At 36.4% G+C, this 17,155-nt stretch overlaps 1 protein-coding gene across 2 annotated transcripts in view; it reads right to left on the reverse strand.

Moving 5' to 3' along the window:
- The window catches only part of GRIA2 (glutamate ionotropic receptor AMPA type subunit 2), a 194,248-nt gene that overhangs the window by 25,158 nt on the left and 151,935 nt on the right, over window positions 1–17,155 (reverse strand). For both annotated transcript variants that reach the window (XM_069557599.1, XM_069557598.1), the window contains exon 12: window positions 12,551–12,749. In XM_069557599.1, the coding sequence (XP_069413700.1) occupies window positions 12,551–12,749 (199 nt within the window). The remainder of the gene's footprint in view (window positions 1–12,550; window positions 12,750–17,155) is intronic.

The raw sequence follows: 17,155 nt of genomic DNA on the forward strand, positions 1-17,155 counted from the left end.
ACACTCAACTTGGTTTGCAGGAGCCTCTTAACTGTGTTCTCCCCGAGTCAACGAACTGCTGTTGAGTCTGTGTATCTGGGAGAAAAAGGGAGGATCTGGATTTTTTGAGGCAACTATCTTCTGAAATCACCTCCTTGTATCTTTGTTTCCTTAGATGAAATACTAAAAAAAATTTTTTTAACTTATTTATTTGGTTGCAGCACTTGGGATCTTTGTGGCAGCAGGCAGGATATTCAGATGCGGCATGAAGACTATTTGTGGCTTATAGACTCTTTAGCTGTGGTAGGTGGGATCTGGGGCTTCCCTGCTGACTCAGATGATAATGAATCTGCCTGCAATGCAGGAGACCAAGGTTTGATCCCTGGGTTGGTAAGATCCTCTGGAGAAGGGAATGTCAACCTCACTTCAGTACTTGCCTAGAGAATTCCATGGACAGAGGAGCCTGGTGGTCTATATTCTGTGTGGTTGCAAAGAGTCGGCATGACTGAGCAATTAACACACACACACACAGACACACGTGGGATCTAGTTCTTTGACCAAGGATTGAACCCAGGCCCCCTGCATTGGGAGCCCAGAGTCTTAGCCCCTGAACCACCAGGGAAGTCCCCTTAGATGCAATATCAATTTGGGGAACCTGACAATATCTGACTTTGCCTGACTTTCCCTATTAACATTTTATTTCTAAAATCTCATTATTCTGTGAACATAAGTAATCACATTCACTAGCACCTTGGGTTTGATCATCACTCACTATGATCTAGGGCAAAATTGTATGTTGGAAGCATGAAGTAAAAATTACTTTAGTATCAAGTTTTCCTTCAAATATCAAAAGTCTAATTAAAGAATTTTCAAACTTTTATCAACAATATTTATATCTAGTCCAGATTTTGCTTCCAGTATATTTAAATCATTGCAAAATTTCTATTTCTTTTCTCTGTACAACTTTTGGACTGTGTTTGTTACCATGGCAACTAGTTCAGAATATCCAATGAGACAAGCATCATGATTCTTTTACTTAAGCACAAAGAGTGAATTAAAAACCAAGTCATCTAAAGTACCCACACAGGTATACACTGACATTTATCTTCTCTCAGGCATCTAAGCAGGAATTTTAGAAGAGTTTTGAGATAAGAGATTAGTCTCAAATTTTCTCTATTGTTTGGACCTTTTCGGCCAGAATAATTAACCTCATGATTTGATAGTAGTGCGATAGGAGCATTTTCTCTTTAATATGGACAATGATAGAAAGCCTCCTATAATTTGGTAAGAGTCAGATTATCTATCCAAAGGATACTGTGAGCTTTCAACTCCCTTTTGAGTCACAAAGGTGTTCTCTAAATGAAATGATCAGAAGCACACTGATTTGCTGAGAATTGCAATGGAAAGAAGAAAAAGACCAAAATGGCAGTTAGTCTTGGAGAAGCTGTCATTCTGCATGGTAATTGCAATTCAGCAAGTAGACATACCCTTTTCTTTTTCTTCCATAGTGCTTTCATCCCCAAAGCACCAATCAATATGGTCTTGCATACATTTCTTTCTGAATTTGTAAACTACTTAATGAAATGAAGGCCTTTAAATTGAACATTAGATCTTAAAGGAAATGTGAATCAATCTTATAAAATGTTGACCTTTCCTTCACAGTTAAACCACCGCTTTTAGCTGAATAAGAGAACACAGGCTTTCCCCAGGCATCTTAGACTAAAAGTAGCCTTAAAGTCTTTAAGAACTCAATCTTGTTCTCAGATATTTTGTGGAATGGTGAGAACATTTAAAATGTCAGAGAAACAAAATGCCAGCTAGAGAGGAAATGATTTCAACCAGTCCTGGATTATCTAGAGAAACCTTGAACATGCAGAGTTGTCAGCTGTAAAGATTTTTTTATGACTAATCAAGCTCTTCAACAACAAGGTAAAAAAAACCTAAGGAAGTAAAGTCTGTAACAGTATGACTAACCATGCCATGAGTGACTTACAACACAGTCATATAGTGCTATTTGTTGCTAATGTATTCACATTCAGCATTTATTTAGTCCTGAGTACTTTGAAACTATTTAAAGTGTTAAGTATAACTGAAAGACATAAAGAGTTCATTTTCATATTAGTAAAATACATATGACTACAACCATTTCATTTTCATAATCTTTCAAATAATATGAAGTAGATATACTCATATACACAAAGCTAAAAATAAATATATATTTATATAAACAAAGCTAAAAGGATGTATATTCTACCCACATAGAAATAGGTGATATATATGAAACTATCGTTGAAAAATCTTTAGCTATACCAGAAATAATGAAATAAGTATGGACAACTACCACAGATTAGTGAACTCTGTTCTATAAAATATAAATAAAGGAATTATGCTTGTATTCCTGTTAAACACAAATGGTAAGTGGGAAAAAATGTAACTATAATGAAAGAGAACTTAGTGTAGTTCTATAGGAAGCTGCTATAGCGGTTCAAATATTTTTATTTATGAATATATTTCAATCAATGCTTTATATATAAACATAAGTGTGTCTTATGCTACGGAAGGAGTTAAAAACATGCCGCAGCCTTTAAAATGATAAATTATTATAATTCTCTTGTATTTGTAATTATTATAAAGAAAACTTTCAAACCTTTCACTCAGGTAAGGCACACCTGTATAACATTATCTATTTATCTATCATTTATACTATTTTTAAACTACATAAAAAGTCTACAATGCTGGGTAACAACAATTACTTTTATGGATTATTATCAGACAAAATTGATCTTCTGAAGATGGCATAATTAACTTAATTGAACACAAAGGGGATACCTTTATTTTAACAATACTTTAAAGTCTGTTCATTGCGACACCAGCATAATTAAAGGAGACCGCTTACTCAGAAACACACTGTCCTTCATCCTCCCAGAGGAAATAAACAGATTGCAGTGTGGGGATTTAAGATAGGTGTGAAATATTTCCTCTCTGCAAGTTAATACTTTTGTTTCATGGATTGACAGGCCTATGATTGGTTTATTTATCAAGCCATTTTCCATCCCCCACATCTAAGTTTCTGTAGGAACATAATATACATAGTTCTTACAGAATCCTCCTCTGCACACACTCATCTAATTCAAGATCTGTCCTCTTTTATTGAAAGAGGAAATTATCAAAATGTGAAAGTCTAAAAATAGTGGTTTATAATTGAAAGCTTAATTCTTTCTTAATTATAGGTGTGTTACGGTGGTGCTATAATTAGGGACGATTGATAGCTCCAAAATAACTCAGACTTTATCATTCACTCTGTACAAGGATGTATATGGGTTTGAAGCACAGAAAATTCTGGAAAAGTAAGATGTAGGGTCTATTTTCTCACATCTCTTGTTGATTACAAGATTGCCCTCTATTTACTTTCTCTAGTAGCAAAAAGCAAATATTTCATTCAAGTTAGTTTCACTGATTATCACTGAAAGAACATATAGATTTTTAAGTTAGAAAATTTGCAGCTTAAATTGGAATTCTCAATATAAGGCACACATACTGACTTCATTAAAGCAATATTAATATAACCCAAAATTATTAAGTTATGCAACTGATATATGAAAATATTTTAGAGTTAAACTGAACATTTGTCATCACCTTATGACAACAAGACAGATTCTTATAAATGAGATGAAATAGTTACCTTTTAATCTGATATAAGATGCTTTCATCCCTTCAAAGAGGTATCTTTAGTTAATATTGAGACTGAAGACTGCAGTTCTGAATTCTGTTTTAAAACTGGCCCTTTAATCTAAATGGTCTTAAGTTATTTTCCATCTTTTAGCTACTCATATATCTTTAAACTTTAGACAAAAACCTAACTTTTCAAATTAATTTCTCTAGTGGCTAAATTCAGAGCTCTTGCTGTGACAAGAAACAAAAGTTGACCTGACAAACACTGAGATAGTAGAAATTTTAAAGTAACATAAATAATAAAACCCCACTTTATAAACAGCATTACAAAGGAAAAGCTACCACTAAAGCCGAATTTGGAGAGGGCAGTGGTACCCCACTCCAGTACTCTTGCCTGGAAAATCCCATGGGTGGAAGAGCCTGGTAGGCTGCAGTCCATGGGGTCGCTAAGAGTCAGACACGACTGAGTGACTTCACTTTGACTTTTCACTTTCATGCATTGGAGAAGGAAATGGCAACCCACTCCAGTGTTCTTGCCTCGAGAATCCCAGGAATGGTGGAGCCTGATGGCCTGCCATCTATGGGGTCGCACAGAGTCGGACATGACTGAAGCGACTTAGCAGCAGTAGCAAAGCCAAATTAAATCATATAAGGAAACATAAAATAACTATTAGAATCTTAAGTACCAACAACTGGAGACAAGTTTTCATGTCTCAGGCATGAGAGTAAGTACAAGTGGCAGCCAGAGAACAAAAAGCAAGCACGTGTGCTCAGTGTGGGACGTGCCCATTCCATGCATCTCTGCTTCTGGCAGTCTAGGTGCCATGATGATCACTCTCCCAGCTTTCTGCTTGTCCTGCACCTGGTTTACAGGAGCCCCAAATGCACCTAAAGATAGAGGGCAGTTGAGAGAGAGGATGTCCCAGGTGTGTGATGAATCTTAATTTTAGGAATGCATGGAGTGTGGTGTGCATGCAAGGAAATTTCCTTAGTAACAACTTTCATCCTAAGCTTAGAAATTTGACCAGACTATGTAGTATAACCCACCAATTAAAGGGGAAAAAATGTCAAGGAAAACAACTACATTTTGCCCTGTAATGTCTATAAATTACCTTCATCTCATTCAATGCATTTGGAGTTACACTCTATGAACAGAATTCTTTTTTAAATGGGGTCTGCAGTCAATCCTCATATCCGAATGCAACAAACTCTGTGAGAAAGGGTATGAGATGTGATGGGTACTGCTATAAAGACAGACCGTGCCTGAAAATATCTTTAGAGTCAGAAGCAAAATGAAGACTATTCTCACTATGGTCACCACGGTACCCAATTACCCAACACTAATTTAGTTATGGGCTTCCCTGGTGGCTAAGAACCCACATGCAATGCCTGGGACCAGGGTTTGATCCCAGGGTTGGAAAGATCTCCTGGAGAAGGGATCACTCATGAGTTAGCAGCACCTTTTAATTTAAATATACGGACAAAGTATACTTATTTTAAGAAACATATACTTTTTCCGTATAGTCAAAGCTATTGAGAGAGTCAATTCCTAGTCAATTGACAAGAAGTCTAAGGTCCTCAGGGAGGAGAGAGGGGTCTGGGGCTGTCAAGGAGGATATAGGGGCCTGGAATTCTCAAGGAGGAGGAAAGGACAAACTTTCTTTTCTACCTTCCTCAGTAAGGATTCAATTCAGTTCAGTTCAGTCGCTCAGTCATGTTTGACTCATTGCGATCCCATGAATCGCAGCACGCCAGGCCTCCCTGTCCATCACCAACTCACGGAGTTCACTCAGACTCACATCCATCAAGTCAGTGATGCTATCCAGCCATCTCATCCTCGGTCGTCCCCTTTTCCTCCTGCCCCCAATCCCTCCCAGCATCAGAGTCTTTTCCAATGAGTCAACTCTTTGCATGAGGTGGCCAAAGTACTGTAGTTTCAGCTTTAGCATCATTCCTTCCAAAGAAATCCCAGGGTTGGTCTCCTTCAGAATGGACTGGTTGGATCTCCTTGCAGTCCAAGGGACTCTCAAGACTCTTCTCCAACACCACAGTTCAAAAGCATCAATTTTTCAGTGCTCAGCTTTCTTCACAGTCCAACTCTCACATCCATACATGACCACTGGAAAAACCATAGCCTTGACTAGACGGAACTTTGTTGGCAAAGTAATGTCTCTGCTTTTCAATATGCTATCTATATTGGTCATAACGTTCCTTCCAAGGAGTAACCATCTTTTAATTTCATGGCTGCAGTCACCATCTGCAGTGATTTTGGAGCCCAAAAACATAAAAAGTCTGACACTGTTTCCACTGTTTCCCCATCTATTTGCCATGAAGTGATGGGACCAGATGCCATGATCCTCATTTTCTGAATGTTGAGCTTTAAGCCAATGTTTTCACTCTCCACTTTCACTTTCATCAAGAGACTTTTTAGTTCCTCTTCACTTTCTGCCACAAGGGTGATGTCATCTGCATATCTGAGGTTATTGATATTTCTCCTGGCAATCTTGATTCCAGCTTTTGCTTCTTCCAGTCTGGCGTTTCTCATGATGTACTCTGCATAGTAGTTAACTAAGCAGGGTGACAGTATACAGCCTTGACGTACTCCTTTTCCTATTTGAAACTAGTCTGTTGTTCCATGTTCAGTTCTAACTGTTGCTTCCTGACGTGCATACAGGTTTCTCAAGAGGCAGGTCAGGTGGTCTGGTATTCCCATCTCTTTCAGAATTTTCCACACTTTATTGTGATCCACACAGTCAAAGGCTTTGCAATAGTCAATAAAGCAGAAATAGATGTTTTTCTGGAACTCTCTTGCTTTTTCGATGATCCAGTGGATGTTGGCAATTTGGTCTCTGGTTCCTCTGCTTTTTCTAAAACCAGCTTGAATGTCTGGAAGTTCACAGTTCATGTATTGCTGAAGCCTGGCTTGGAGAATTTTGAGCATTACTTTACTAGCGTGTGAGACAAGTGCAATTGTACAGTAGTTTGAGCATTCTTTGGCATTGCCTTTCTTTGGGATTGGGATGAAAACTGACCTTTTCCAGTCCTGTGGCCACTGCTGAGTCTTCCAAATTTGCTGGCACATTGAGTGCAGCACTTTCACAGCATCATCTTTTAGGATTTGAAATAGCTCAACTGGAATTCCATCCCCTCCACTAGCTTTGTTCGTAGTGATGTTTTCTAAGGCCCACTTGACTTCAAATTCCAGGATATCTGGCTCTAGGTGAGTGATCACACCATCATGATTATCTGGGTCGTGAAGATCTTTTTGTACAATTGTTCCGTGTATTCTTGCCACCTCTCCTTAATATCTTCTGCTTCTGTTAGGTCCAGACCATTTCTGTCCTTTATTGAGCCCATCTTTGCATGAAATGTTCCCTCGGTATCTCTAATTTTCTTGAAGAGATCTCTAGTCTTTCCCATTCTGTCGTTTTCCTCTATTTCTTTGCATTGATCATTGAGGAAGGCTTTCTTGTTTCTTCTTGTTCTTCTTTGGAACTCTACATTCAGATGCTTGAATCTTTCCTTTTCTCCTTTGTTTTTTGCTTCTCTTCTTCTCATAGCTATTTGTAAGGCCTCCCCAGACAGTCATTTTGCTTTTTTGCATTTCTTTTCCATGGGGCTGGTCTTGATCCCTGTCTCCTGTACAATGTCATGAACCTCTGTCCATAGTTCATCAGGCACTCTATCTATCAGATCTAGTCCCTTAAATCTATTTATCACTTCCACTGTATAATCATAAGGGATTTGATTTAGGGCATACCTGAATGGTCTAGTGGTTTTCCCTGCTTTCTTCATTTAAGTCTGAATTACATAGCAAGGTTACATAACAATAATGTATCCTGCTTGAGTACAGTTTCTCCTTCTTGAAAACCTTATGACTAATCCCATTATCTTAAAATGTATACTATGGGAGTGGGTCTGGTAAGACCTTTCTATTGTTAGTTCTAATCCTGTCATCTTAAAATCTAAATTGTGGGAGTGGCTCTAGTAAGATCTTGACAACCTTGAGACATTCTTTTGATTTATTGTAATAACCGATTTAAAAAGTATATAACTCCCTTTTCCAAGACTAGTGAGGGGGTTACTCTCCGTCCCCTTCTGATGTCTCTATCAGAAGCTTTCTCTGTCCCTTTTTCACTTTAATAAAACTCTGCTATACAAAAGCTCTTGAATGATCAAGCCTGGTTCCTGGTCCCGAAGCTAAATCTTCTTCTTCAGAGATCACAAATCAGGCATTGTTCACCATAAGCTATCACTATGGTCTTTCAAGTAATCGTGTATAGATGTAAGAGCTGGACCATAAGGAAGGCTGAACACAAAAGAACTGATGCTTTTGAATTGTGATACTGGAGAAGACTTTTGAGAGTCCCTTCGACAGCAAGATCAAACCAGTCAATCCTAAGGGAAATCAACCCTGAGTACTCATTGGAAGGACTGATGGTGAAGCTAAAGCTCTGATAATTTGGCCACTCAGTGCAAATAGCCCACTCACCAGAAAACACCCTGATGCTGGGAAAGATTAAAGGCAAGAGGAAAAGAGGGCAGCAGAGGATGAGATGGTTGGATGACATCATGGATTCAATGGACATGAACTTGGGCGAACTCAGGGAGATGATAAGGGACAGGGAGGCCTGGTGTGCTACAGTCCATGGGGTTGCAAAGAGTTGAACATGACTTAGTGACTGAACAACAACATATTGTGTGTACTACTTTCTCAAATGACAACCACGCCCTGTTTTCATGGAGAATATTTAAAATGGCAGGCTCCTGTTCACTTGGCTGATGTGTGTTGTTCTGTTAGCCTTCCTTTACTGCTACAAACAGAACAGTGTGGCTTTTAAGTACTTTCGAGTACTTACCCCTCCTTACCTAACAAAAGCAGAAGATATGAAGAAGAGGTGGCAAGAATACACAGAAGAACTACATGAAAAATATCTTAATGACCCAAATAATCATGAAGGTATGATCACTCACCTAGAGCCAGACATCCTGGCATGCAAATCAAGTGGGTCTTAGGAAGCATCTCTATGAACACAGCTAGTGGAGGCGACGAAATTCCAGTTGAGGAATTTCAAATTCAAAAAGATGATGCTGTGAAAGTGCTGCAGTCAATATACCACCAAATTTGGAAAACTCAGCAGTGGTCACAGGACTGGAAAAGGTTAGTTTTCATTCCAATCCCAAAGAAAGGCAATGTCAAAGAATATACAAACTTCTGCACAAGTAATGCTCAAAATTCTCCAAGTTAGGGTTCAACAGTACACAAACCAAGAATTTCCAGATATTCAAGCTGCATTGAGAAAAGGCAGAGGAACCAGAGCTCAAATTGCCAACATCCGCTGGATCATAGAAAAAGCAAGAGAATTCCAGAAAAACATCTACTTCTTCTTCATTGACTATGCTAAAGCCTTGACTGTGTGGATCACACCAAACTGGAAAATTCTTCAAGAGATGGGAATACCAGACCACATTACCTGCCTAATGAGAAACCTGTGTGTAGGTCAAGAAACAATAGTTAGAAATGGACATGGAACAATGGACTTGTTCCAAATTGGGAAAGGAGTACTTCAAGGCTGTATATTGTCTGCCTGCTTATTTAACTTCTGTGCAGAGTACATCATGTGAAATGCTGGGCTGGATGAAGCACAGCTAGAATCAAGATTGCTGGGAAAAACAGCAATAACCTGATATGCAGATGACACCACCCTTATGGCAAAAAGTGAAGAGGAACTGAAGAGGCTCTTGATGAAAATGAAAGAAGAAAGTGAAAAAGCTAGCTTAAAACTCAAGATTCAAAAAACAAAGATAATGGTATCTGGTCCCATTATTTCATGGCAAATAGATAGGGAAACAATGGAAACAGTGACAAACTTTATTTTCTTGGTCTCCAAAATCACTGCAGATGTTGACTGCAGCCATGAAATTAAAAGACACTTGCTTCTTTAAAGAAATGCTTTGACCAACCTAGAAAGCAGAGACATTACTTTGCCAACAAACGTTTGTCTAGTCAAAGCTATGGTTTTTCCAGTAGTCATATATTGATGTTGGGCCATAAATAAGGCTGAGTTGGACTATAAAGAAAGCTGAGCACTGAAAAATTGATGCTTTTGAACTGTGGTGTTGGAGAAGACTCTTGAGAGTCCCTTGGACTGTAAAGAGATCAAACCATTCAAACCTTAAGGAAATCAATCCTGAATATTCATTGGAAGGACTGTGCTGAAGCTGAAACTCCAATACTTTGGCCACCTGATGTGAAGAGTTCACTCATTAAAAAAAGACCCTAATGTTGGGAAAGATTGAGGGCAGGAGGAGAAGGGGATGACAGAAGATGAGATGGTTGGATGGCATCACCAACTCAATGGACATGAATTTGAGGAAACTTTGGGAGATGGTGAAGGACAGGGAAGCCTTGTGTGCTATGGTCCATGGTGTTGCAAAGAATTAGAGTGATGGAGGGACTGAACAATAACAACAAGAAGATAATAAACCTCACTTCTCTATTACTCCAGAGAAAGTAAGTTCCATAATCCTATATAGGCAAAAGACACACTGCAGATATGTCAGGGTTGTTTGTGTATGAGTGTGTGTACTGCACCTGGGAACCACAATATCTGTGGGGTTACTGAGCTGAAACACAAGAGTTGAAGTATCCTTTGCCCAGAGTTATCTAGCCTTTTCATCCTGTCTCCAGGGAAATTTACATATTCTAATCATGAAATCTTGGCCAGGTGCTGATTAAGGCATACGTTTCTATGGTTGAGTTAAGGTATACTGAAAAGCTCTGAGATTCTGAATGTGCAGTTATTGAAAATAGCTGGTCCCAAACAAGCTAGCTAATGAAAGTAACTCTCAACAGACAGTGTCTGGAACCAAGGTTATTTTAATCAACATAAGTACAGTAAGTAAACCATGCTATAGCAAGTCCCTTCATAGATCTCATTTACTTAGAGAGGGAGGAATACCAATAAAATATATCCACTAAATAAAAGCAACCCATATTGGAATACAAATAACATTTAAATGTTTCAAAATATACTAACTGAGAATCATACTGGAGTGGGCTGCCGTTTCCTTCTCCAGGGGATCTTCCCAACCCAGGGATTGAACCCAGGTCTCCTGCACTGCAGACAGACGCTTTACCGTCTGCGCCACCAGGGAAGCCCACACAATATTCTAATTTATTTAATAGCTCCATTGTCATGATCAGGCTAGAGAGCCCATTATGTTAAGCACTACAATATACACACATTGCAACTATTTTCAGCAGTAGGAGAAAACTGTTAGTAGCAGCAAAACTGCATTGCAATATTCACAGGTAGCATTAAAGTCAAAGTAAAGTTGCTTACAAAAGGACCACAGTCTTGGCTTACACTGCAGTGCCTAGTGGAAGTGCCAAAGTCCTGCTGCCCCACTCACATCCAAATTACCATCTGTTGTCAGCAGTCTGACAGAACCACCTTTTCTCCCATCACATCTGGAGCTCAACTGATGTTATTTGGAAAAGATACCAATGGTAATGCTGGATGAGATGGTCCTCAAACCACAATGTACTACTTCAGCTGGAAGTTGAAAGCCCTAATCTTCACTCAATCTCAGATACATTCAAAGATACTTGTGGATTATTAGAGATCATCATATGCCATCTATTTGGCTTAATGCCAAGGTTTATCTGCTTTATTTCAACATTTTTATAGAATGAGCTCTTTCAGAGAGATAAGAGCATAAAAGAAGTGAAGTCGCTCAGCTGTGTCCGACTCTTTGCGACCCCATGGACTGTAACCCATCAGGCTCCTCCATCCATGGAATTTTCTAGGCAAAAGTACTAGAGTAGGTTGCCATTTCCTTCTCCAGGGGATCTTCCCAACTCAGGGATCAAACTTGGGTCTCCCACATTGTGAGCAGACACTTTACCATCTAAGCCTTGTGGGATTCCTTAATGAGAGAATCCCATTAAGAGTATAAGGAAATAATATTACACCATCAGCCTATCGGGTTGGTTCCTTTAGACAGAGAACATAGGGCCACAGATCTTTTAAAAGCTAAAATACATAGATACATAATTATTATTCCCATTTTAAAAATTAGGAGGTTGAAGACCTTTGTTAGCCTTTTCTTGGAGGGTTTAACAGAAAACTCAGAATTTCCACACATGAACATAATTGATTTCCTGACACAGAATTAACATAACTGATTTGACAGTTCTCAACTGTAAATTATGTAAGATAATTGACAGTCAAGCTTATTTAACATAAAGCAAACTATAACACCATTTTCTTTTAAAATAATAATTTAATTTTAACTAGATTTTGCTTCAATTTTGTTCCAAAAAGAAAATCAATTTTTATAAAAACTAGATTTCTTTACAACATAGTGTTTTTCTCCAAGAGTCAGGAATCAAAAAAAATAGATAGTACCAAATATAGGGGTAAGGAGGGTAGAGGGTAGAGAAAAGGTTAAGAATAGAAATAGAAAACAACTTATGGTTACCAAAGGGTAAGGTGGAGAGGAGGGATAAATTGGGATTTGGGGATTAATAGATATATATTACTAAATGTAAATTTGATAAACAACAAGAACCTACTGTATAGCACAGGGAACTTCACCCAAGTATTCTTTAATTACCTAAATGGGAAAAGAATTTGAGAAAGAATAGACGCATGTATATGTACAACTGAATCACTTTGCTATAAACCTGAAACTAATGCAACATGTAAGTCAACTACACTCCAATATAAAATAAAAATTAAAAAAGAGGAACAAAAATAGAATTAGAGACAGAGATGGAAGTGACTTTCACATAACACCTTTGTACAGACCATGGGAAAGGCAAGGAGGCACAGAGTTTAGGTTGGTTCAATTTTAAGAGCAAAACAAGAACTTATGAAGCAGAATCTCTTACCCTGAAAAATTCCTTGGTGGAGCCAGAGTCTAATGTTCCATAAGCAATTTCTGTTTGCTTAGAAAGATCCTCGGCACTTTCGATGGGAGACACCATCCTCTCTACAGTCAGGAAGGCAGCTAGGTTAGCCGTGTAGGAGGAGATTATGATCAGGGTAAAGAACCACCACACTCCTCCAACAATGCGCCCAGACAGCGATCTGATAACAAGTACGAAATGGATTTGTAAAGTGAAATGAATGACCTCATAAGGAAACAAGTTAGCAGTATTATGCAAATGTTGATTTATAGGGAAATATTTGATTTCATATTTCTCATTATATCAGCTAGTTCATGAAACTTAAAATTATTAAACCTTCTGGGCAAGGATTACAGATTCACTAGATCTGATGAACTATCCAGAGGCAAAACTTTGGATTCCTGAAATTCTTTCACAGTTATCATGGCTACATGTGAAATCTCGAAACAAGCAATTTCAAGCAATGTGCAAATAATCTATCCAAGGCTTACAATATTTTATCCACTCATGATATAACTAAACAAAGAAGGGAATCTAAGATCAACAGCAAAACTCTGAAAAATGCTGACAAACAAAATCAAATATTAAAAATAAAAGAATGCACCATAGGTATGGCTTTTTTTTTTATCTTATTGTGTCTTTTTTAAATTTTATTATTTATTATTATTATTTTTTTTTACTTTACAATACTGTATTGGTTTTGCCATACATCAACATGAATCCGCCATGGTATGGCTTTAAACACCAAAGATACCCTCCATTTAATCCATCCAATGAAGTTTCAAAACCCTCACAAAAGGTCTAAAATTTCATTAGGATTTTGTATGTGTAGAAACGAAGATTTTAGAAATAGTACAGGATAGAAATGGAAAATAATGATACTACAGAATATGACACAAAATATAATTCTTAACAAATAAAAATCTGATGCTTCAGGCACAAACTATTATATCCCTGTTCCTTCATGCCTCCTGCTTAAGGAAAAAAGAAAACTGAAGGAAAACATATCAGACATTTAAAAGTTTGCCAAAATATAAATTCTTAGTTTGAAAAATAATAAAAATATTTCTGTGACCATAAATTCTTACATAAAATACTTTTCAAAAGCTTGATTTACTTTAAACCCTATATAGGTAAGTATAGATATGTAGGTATAGAAATACATAAGTATAAAAATGTAGATATAGAAGTAGATATATAGGGTTTTATTTGGTAAGATTTGGTGGGGTTCCACATAGAAAGGTATTTGAGTAATATTAAAAAAAAACAATATTTTTTCTCTTTTGTTAATAACTCTATTATGTCTAACAATAAATCCTTCTATAGTGAAGAAGTAACACTTCTAAAACTTTAAATTATGAAAATGTGCCAATTTATGACCTAAACTAAATTTCCTCACAATTAATAATAAGAAATACACCTTTTGATGACACACAGATACTATATCAATTATCAGGTAACATCTGTATAATAAACTACTCGAGAAGTGAAGAAAAGCAGTGAAGCTAAAAGTAAAGATTTTTTAAATAAAAACATCTGCTGCTAAAATAAAAGAGAAAAAGAAACTGCACAATCAATGAAAAATAAATACAATATGATGAAGAGCCTTTACCAGTATCTAAGAGATGCAAAAAATTAAACAAATATGATGGAATGGAAAAAGCTAATTCTCACATATTCTGAAAAGGATATTAAGTACATCTTAGATTTGGAGAAACTTTATGTAGACAAAGCCGCTCTCAAAATGTTCACTATTTATTCCATCACAACAGAATGTATAATTGTCATCTCATGTAACTTGTATTTAAGAGAGCAGATTCTGCCTAAGCCCTTAAAATGGATCTCATTGCCTTGGACACTATACATTGCAGGTTTATCTGCAATGTATTTTAGAATCATTTCTATAAATCATTCTTTCACTTGTAAGATAAACACAAGTTAAAGACATAATGTTGCTCCCTAACCCAGTATTTATGTCATATTTAATTAAATATGCTCATTTTTTGAAGTATGCAAGATAAGCCCCAAAGCTTATATAACTTATGCATCACTCAAAACAGAAAATTATTGAGCAATTAATTATTTACTTTTAAGTGTTTTCCAAGGATGAACTAACGCTTCTGAATGAGTTCCTGAGAAATTTTAAGTAGAGGGGCAAATTAAACATTATATTTTATGGTGACAGGTAAAAATGGTTTCTCTCATTAAAAATAAAACTTTCATCTCTCGGTGTCTTCACTAAAGCAGCAAATACATATACATATTCTATCATTTTCCTAATCTCTATTAAATAACTAGTTTAACAATGAAATCTTTTAATCATTTGAATCACTTAAGGATATTGGGGGAGAAAACAGAAGTAAGCCAGAGGATAAGAGTCAACTTTCCATATTTTTGCTCTCATAATTCTGTGGCCATAGTCTTCACAAAACTATAGTTATACTCTAAACCTAATTTCAGGCAATGACCAATTCACTTCATGTAATCACTCTAGATTAAAATTTCAATGTGTTCTATTCATATAAACAAAATAGTTCTTTATCATATTTTATTCAGAAAAAGATGATAAAGATCTTTAAAAATATTTAAAGAGCATATATAAAGTGATCTGTGCATTTCATGCATTACTATTAGTATTATTTTAGATACTAAGCTGCTCTATCCTTTCCTAGAATTATCATCATTGTATTCTAAAACATGATAGCTTGGTTCCTTTAAAAAATCCTTAAATTTTCCAATATTAGGCAGCATATTCAATTATCAAATGCACATATAGCCATAAATTGAAAGGTGCATATGCTGAAAAATTTTAACAAAGTGAATTCTCCTTACATATATATGTATATGTCTATACATATATATCCAAGGAAAAACATGTTATCTAAAATTGATATATCTTACCAGGAAATAAAAATTATTACATGTGAAAGTGTAGTGAGTCATGATTCATGAATGAAACCATAAACAAATAAAAATGGTCATATTTTAGCAAGCAGGCTTTGTTAAAATTTGAATGTCAATATGTCACGGTGGACCCTGAAAAACACAGATTGTTAAATGTGGCTTGCACTCCAGCCCCTAGGTATAAATGTGTTTTCTGCTCCTCGACAAGCACTGGACACCCAAAAGAGTGACTTTCAGAGACCTGATACATAAGGAGCAAGGCAAACAAACCTGAGAGTTCATCGATCAGAACCTAGTCAGTATGTCCTATGTCATAATGAAACTTCGTAAGTTTCTCCTGCTTATTCACAAGGCAGAGGATAGTTTGTGGAACTCTAGGATAATTGCCTTATATCTCAGGGCTATGGTAACATCAAACTTCAGTAACCTTCTCTCCAAAGATGAATCATTTCTTTATTACTTATGAACCAGAATGTTCTCTGAGACTCCAATCTGGTTAGTATTTTTCTTTTTCAGCATTAGAAACTTCTCTTTATGTCTTGAATGTAAATCAGATAAACTAAATATAGAGACAGAACTATGAATCTTATTTTATCAGAGGTCATCATAATCATAAATATATGATATATGATAATTATCATACATTATGTGTGAAAATTATGTCTCTCTCTATATGCAGTGCAAATACCCTTGGTTTGGTTCTAATATAGCGCAGTTCCATAGAGAGGCCATAGAAAGCTTGATGGAATTAAGAGTTTCAGATCCACAAAGTTCATAAAGACATTCCATACTATTGGAAAAGTAAGTGATTGATACTTTCTGCAAACATGATATATTTCCTTTACCTTGCTGGGGGAGTAAACAAAAAGACTGTAAAAGATACAAAATGGTTTTTGAGTTTCACATACAGGTTTTTTGAAGTTAATTATTCTCAGCCCCCAAATGCTCAAAAACTAACAGTAATGAAATAGCATTTAAAAAGCCACTGCCTCTACTAGTTATTAAGATATCCCACAGAATCAAAGGAGGGTAATTGAACCCAAATTAAAATGCACCAGCAGATCAATAATCATTTAGGCTTTAAATGTGAAACTAATCACATCAGGAAAAGTACCTCTAAAGAACCAGATATGGCTATTATTCTGACTTATATATGCAACAAGCACAAAGGCTATGTATGTTTTGTGATATATTTATTCTATTTAGGCATTATAGGGCAGGAATTAAAATATCATGTAACTGGAGGTGTATGAATTTATTCCATCCTGTGTGCATTACTATTTAATATGGCATAAATACTTGTAATGAATCAGTCATCATCATCCCAACTATTTATTTTTAGATACTTGGAAAATATTTTATCATATATTCTTTTCAACTCAGCAACCTAAACTTTAAAAACAAATTTTGTAAATATTTCTCCCATATCATTTCCACGAGCTAATAACAACAACAAAACAAAAAGATGGGATGTGTGAAATGAAGTTTTGTCACTTTTTGGTTAGTAGGTAATGTTGCCCATTTTCCCAAATACAGGTCTGCAGATCAACACACAGATGACTGTAAAATGAGAATATGCAGCAAAAACACGGTACCCCTCCAAGAAGGCATGTAATGATTGGAACCTTATGCATTTTATAGCCTCTCCATGGTGTGTACAATTTCACCAGGGAAATACAGGAC

Source organism: Ovis canadensis, chromosome 17, assembly GCF_042477335.2.
Source record: "Ovis canadensis isolate MfBH-ARS-UI-01 breed Bighorn chromosome 17, ARS-UI_OviCan_v2, whole genome shotgun sequence".
NCBI lineage: Eukaryota > Metazoa > Chordata > Mammalia > Artiodactyla > Bovidae > Ovis > Ovis canadensis.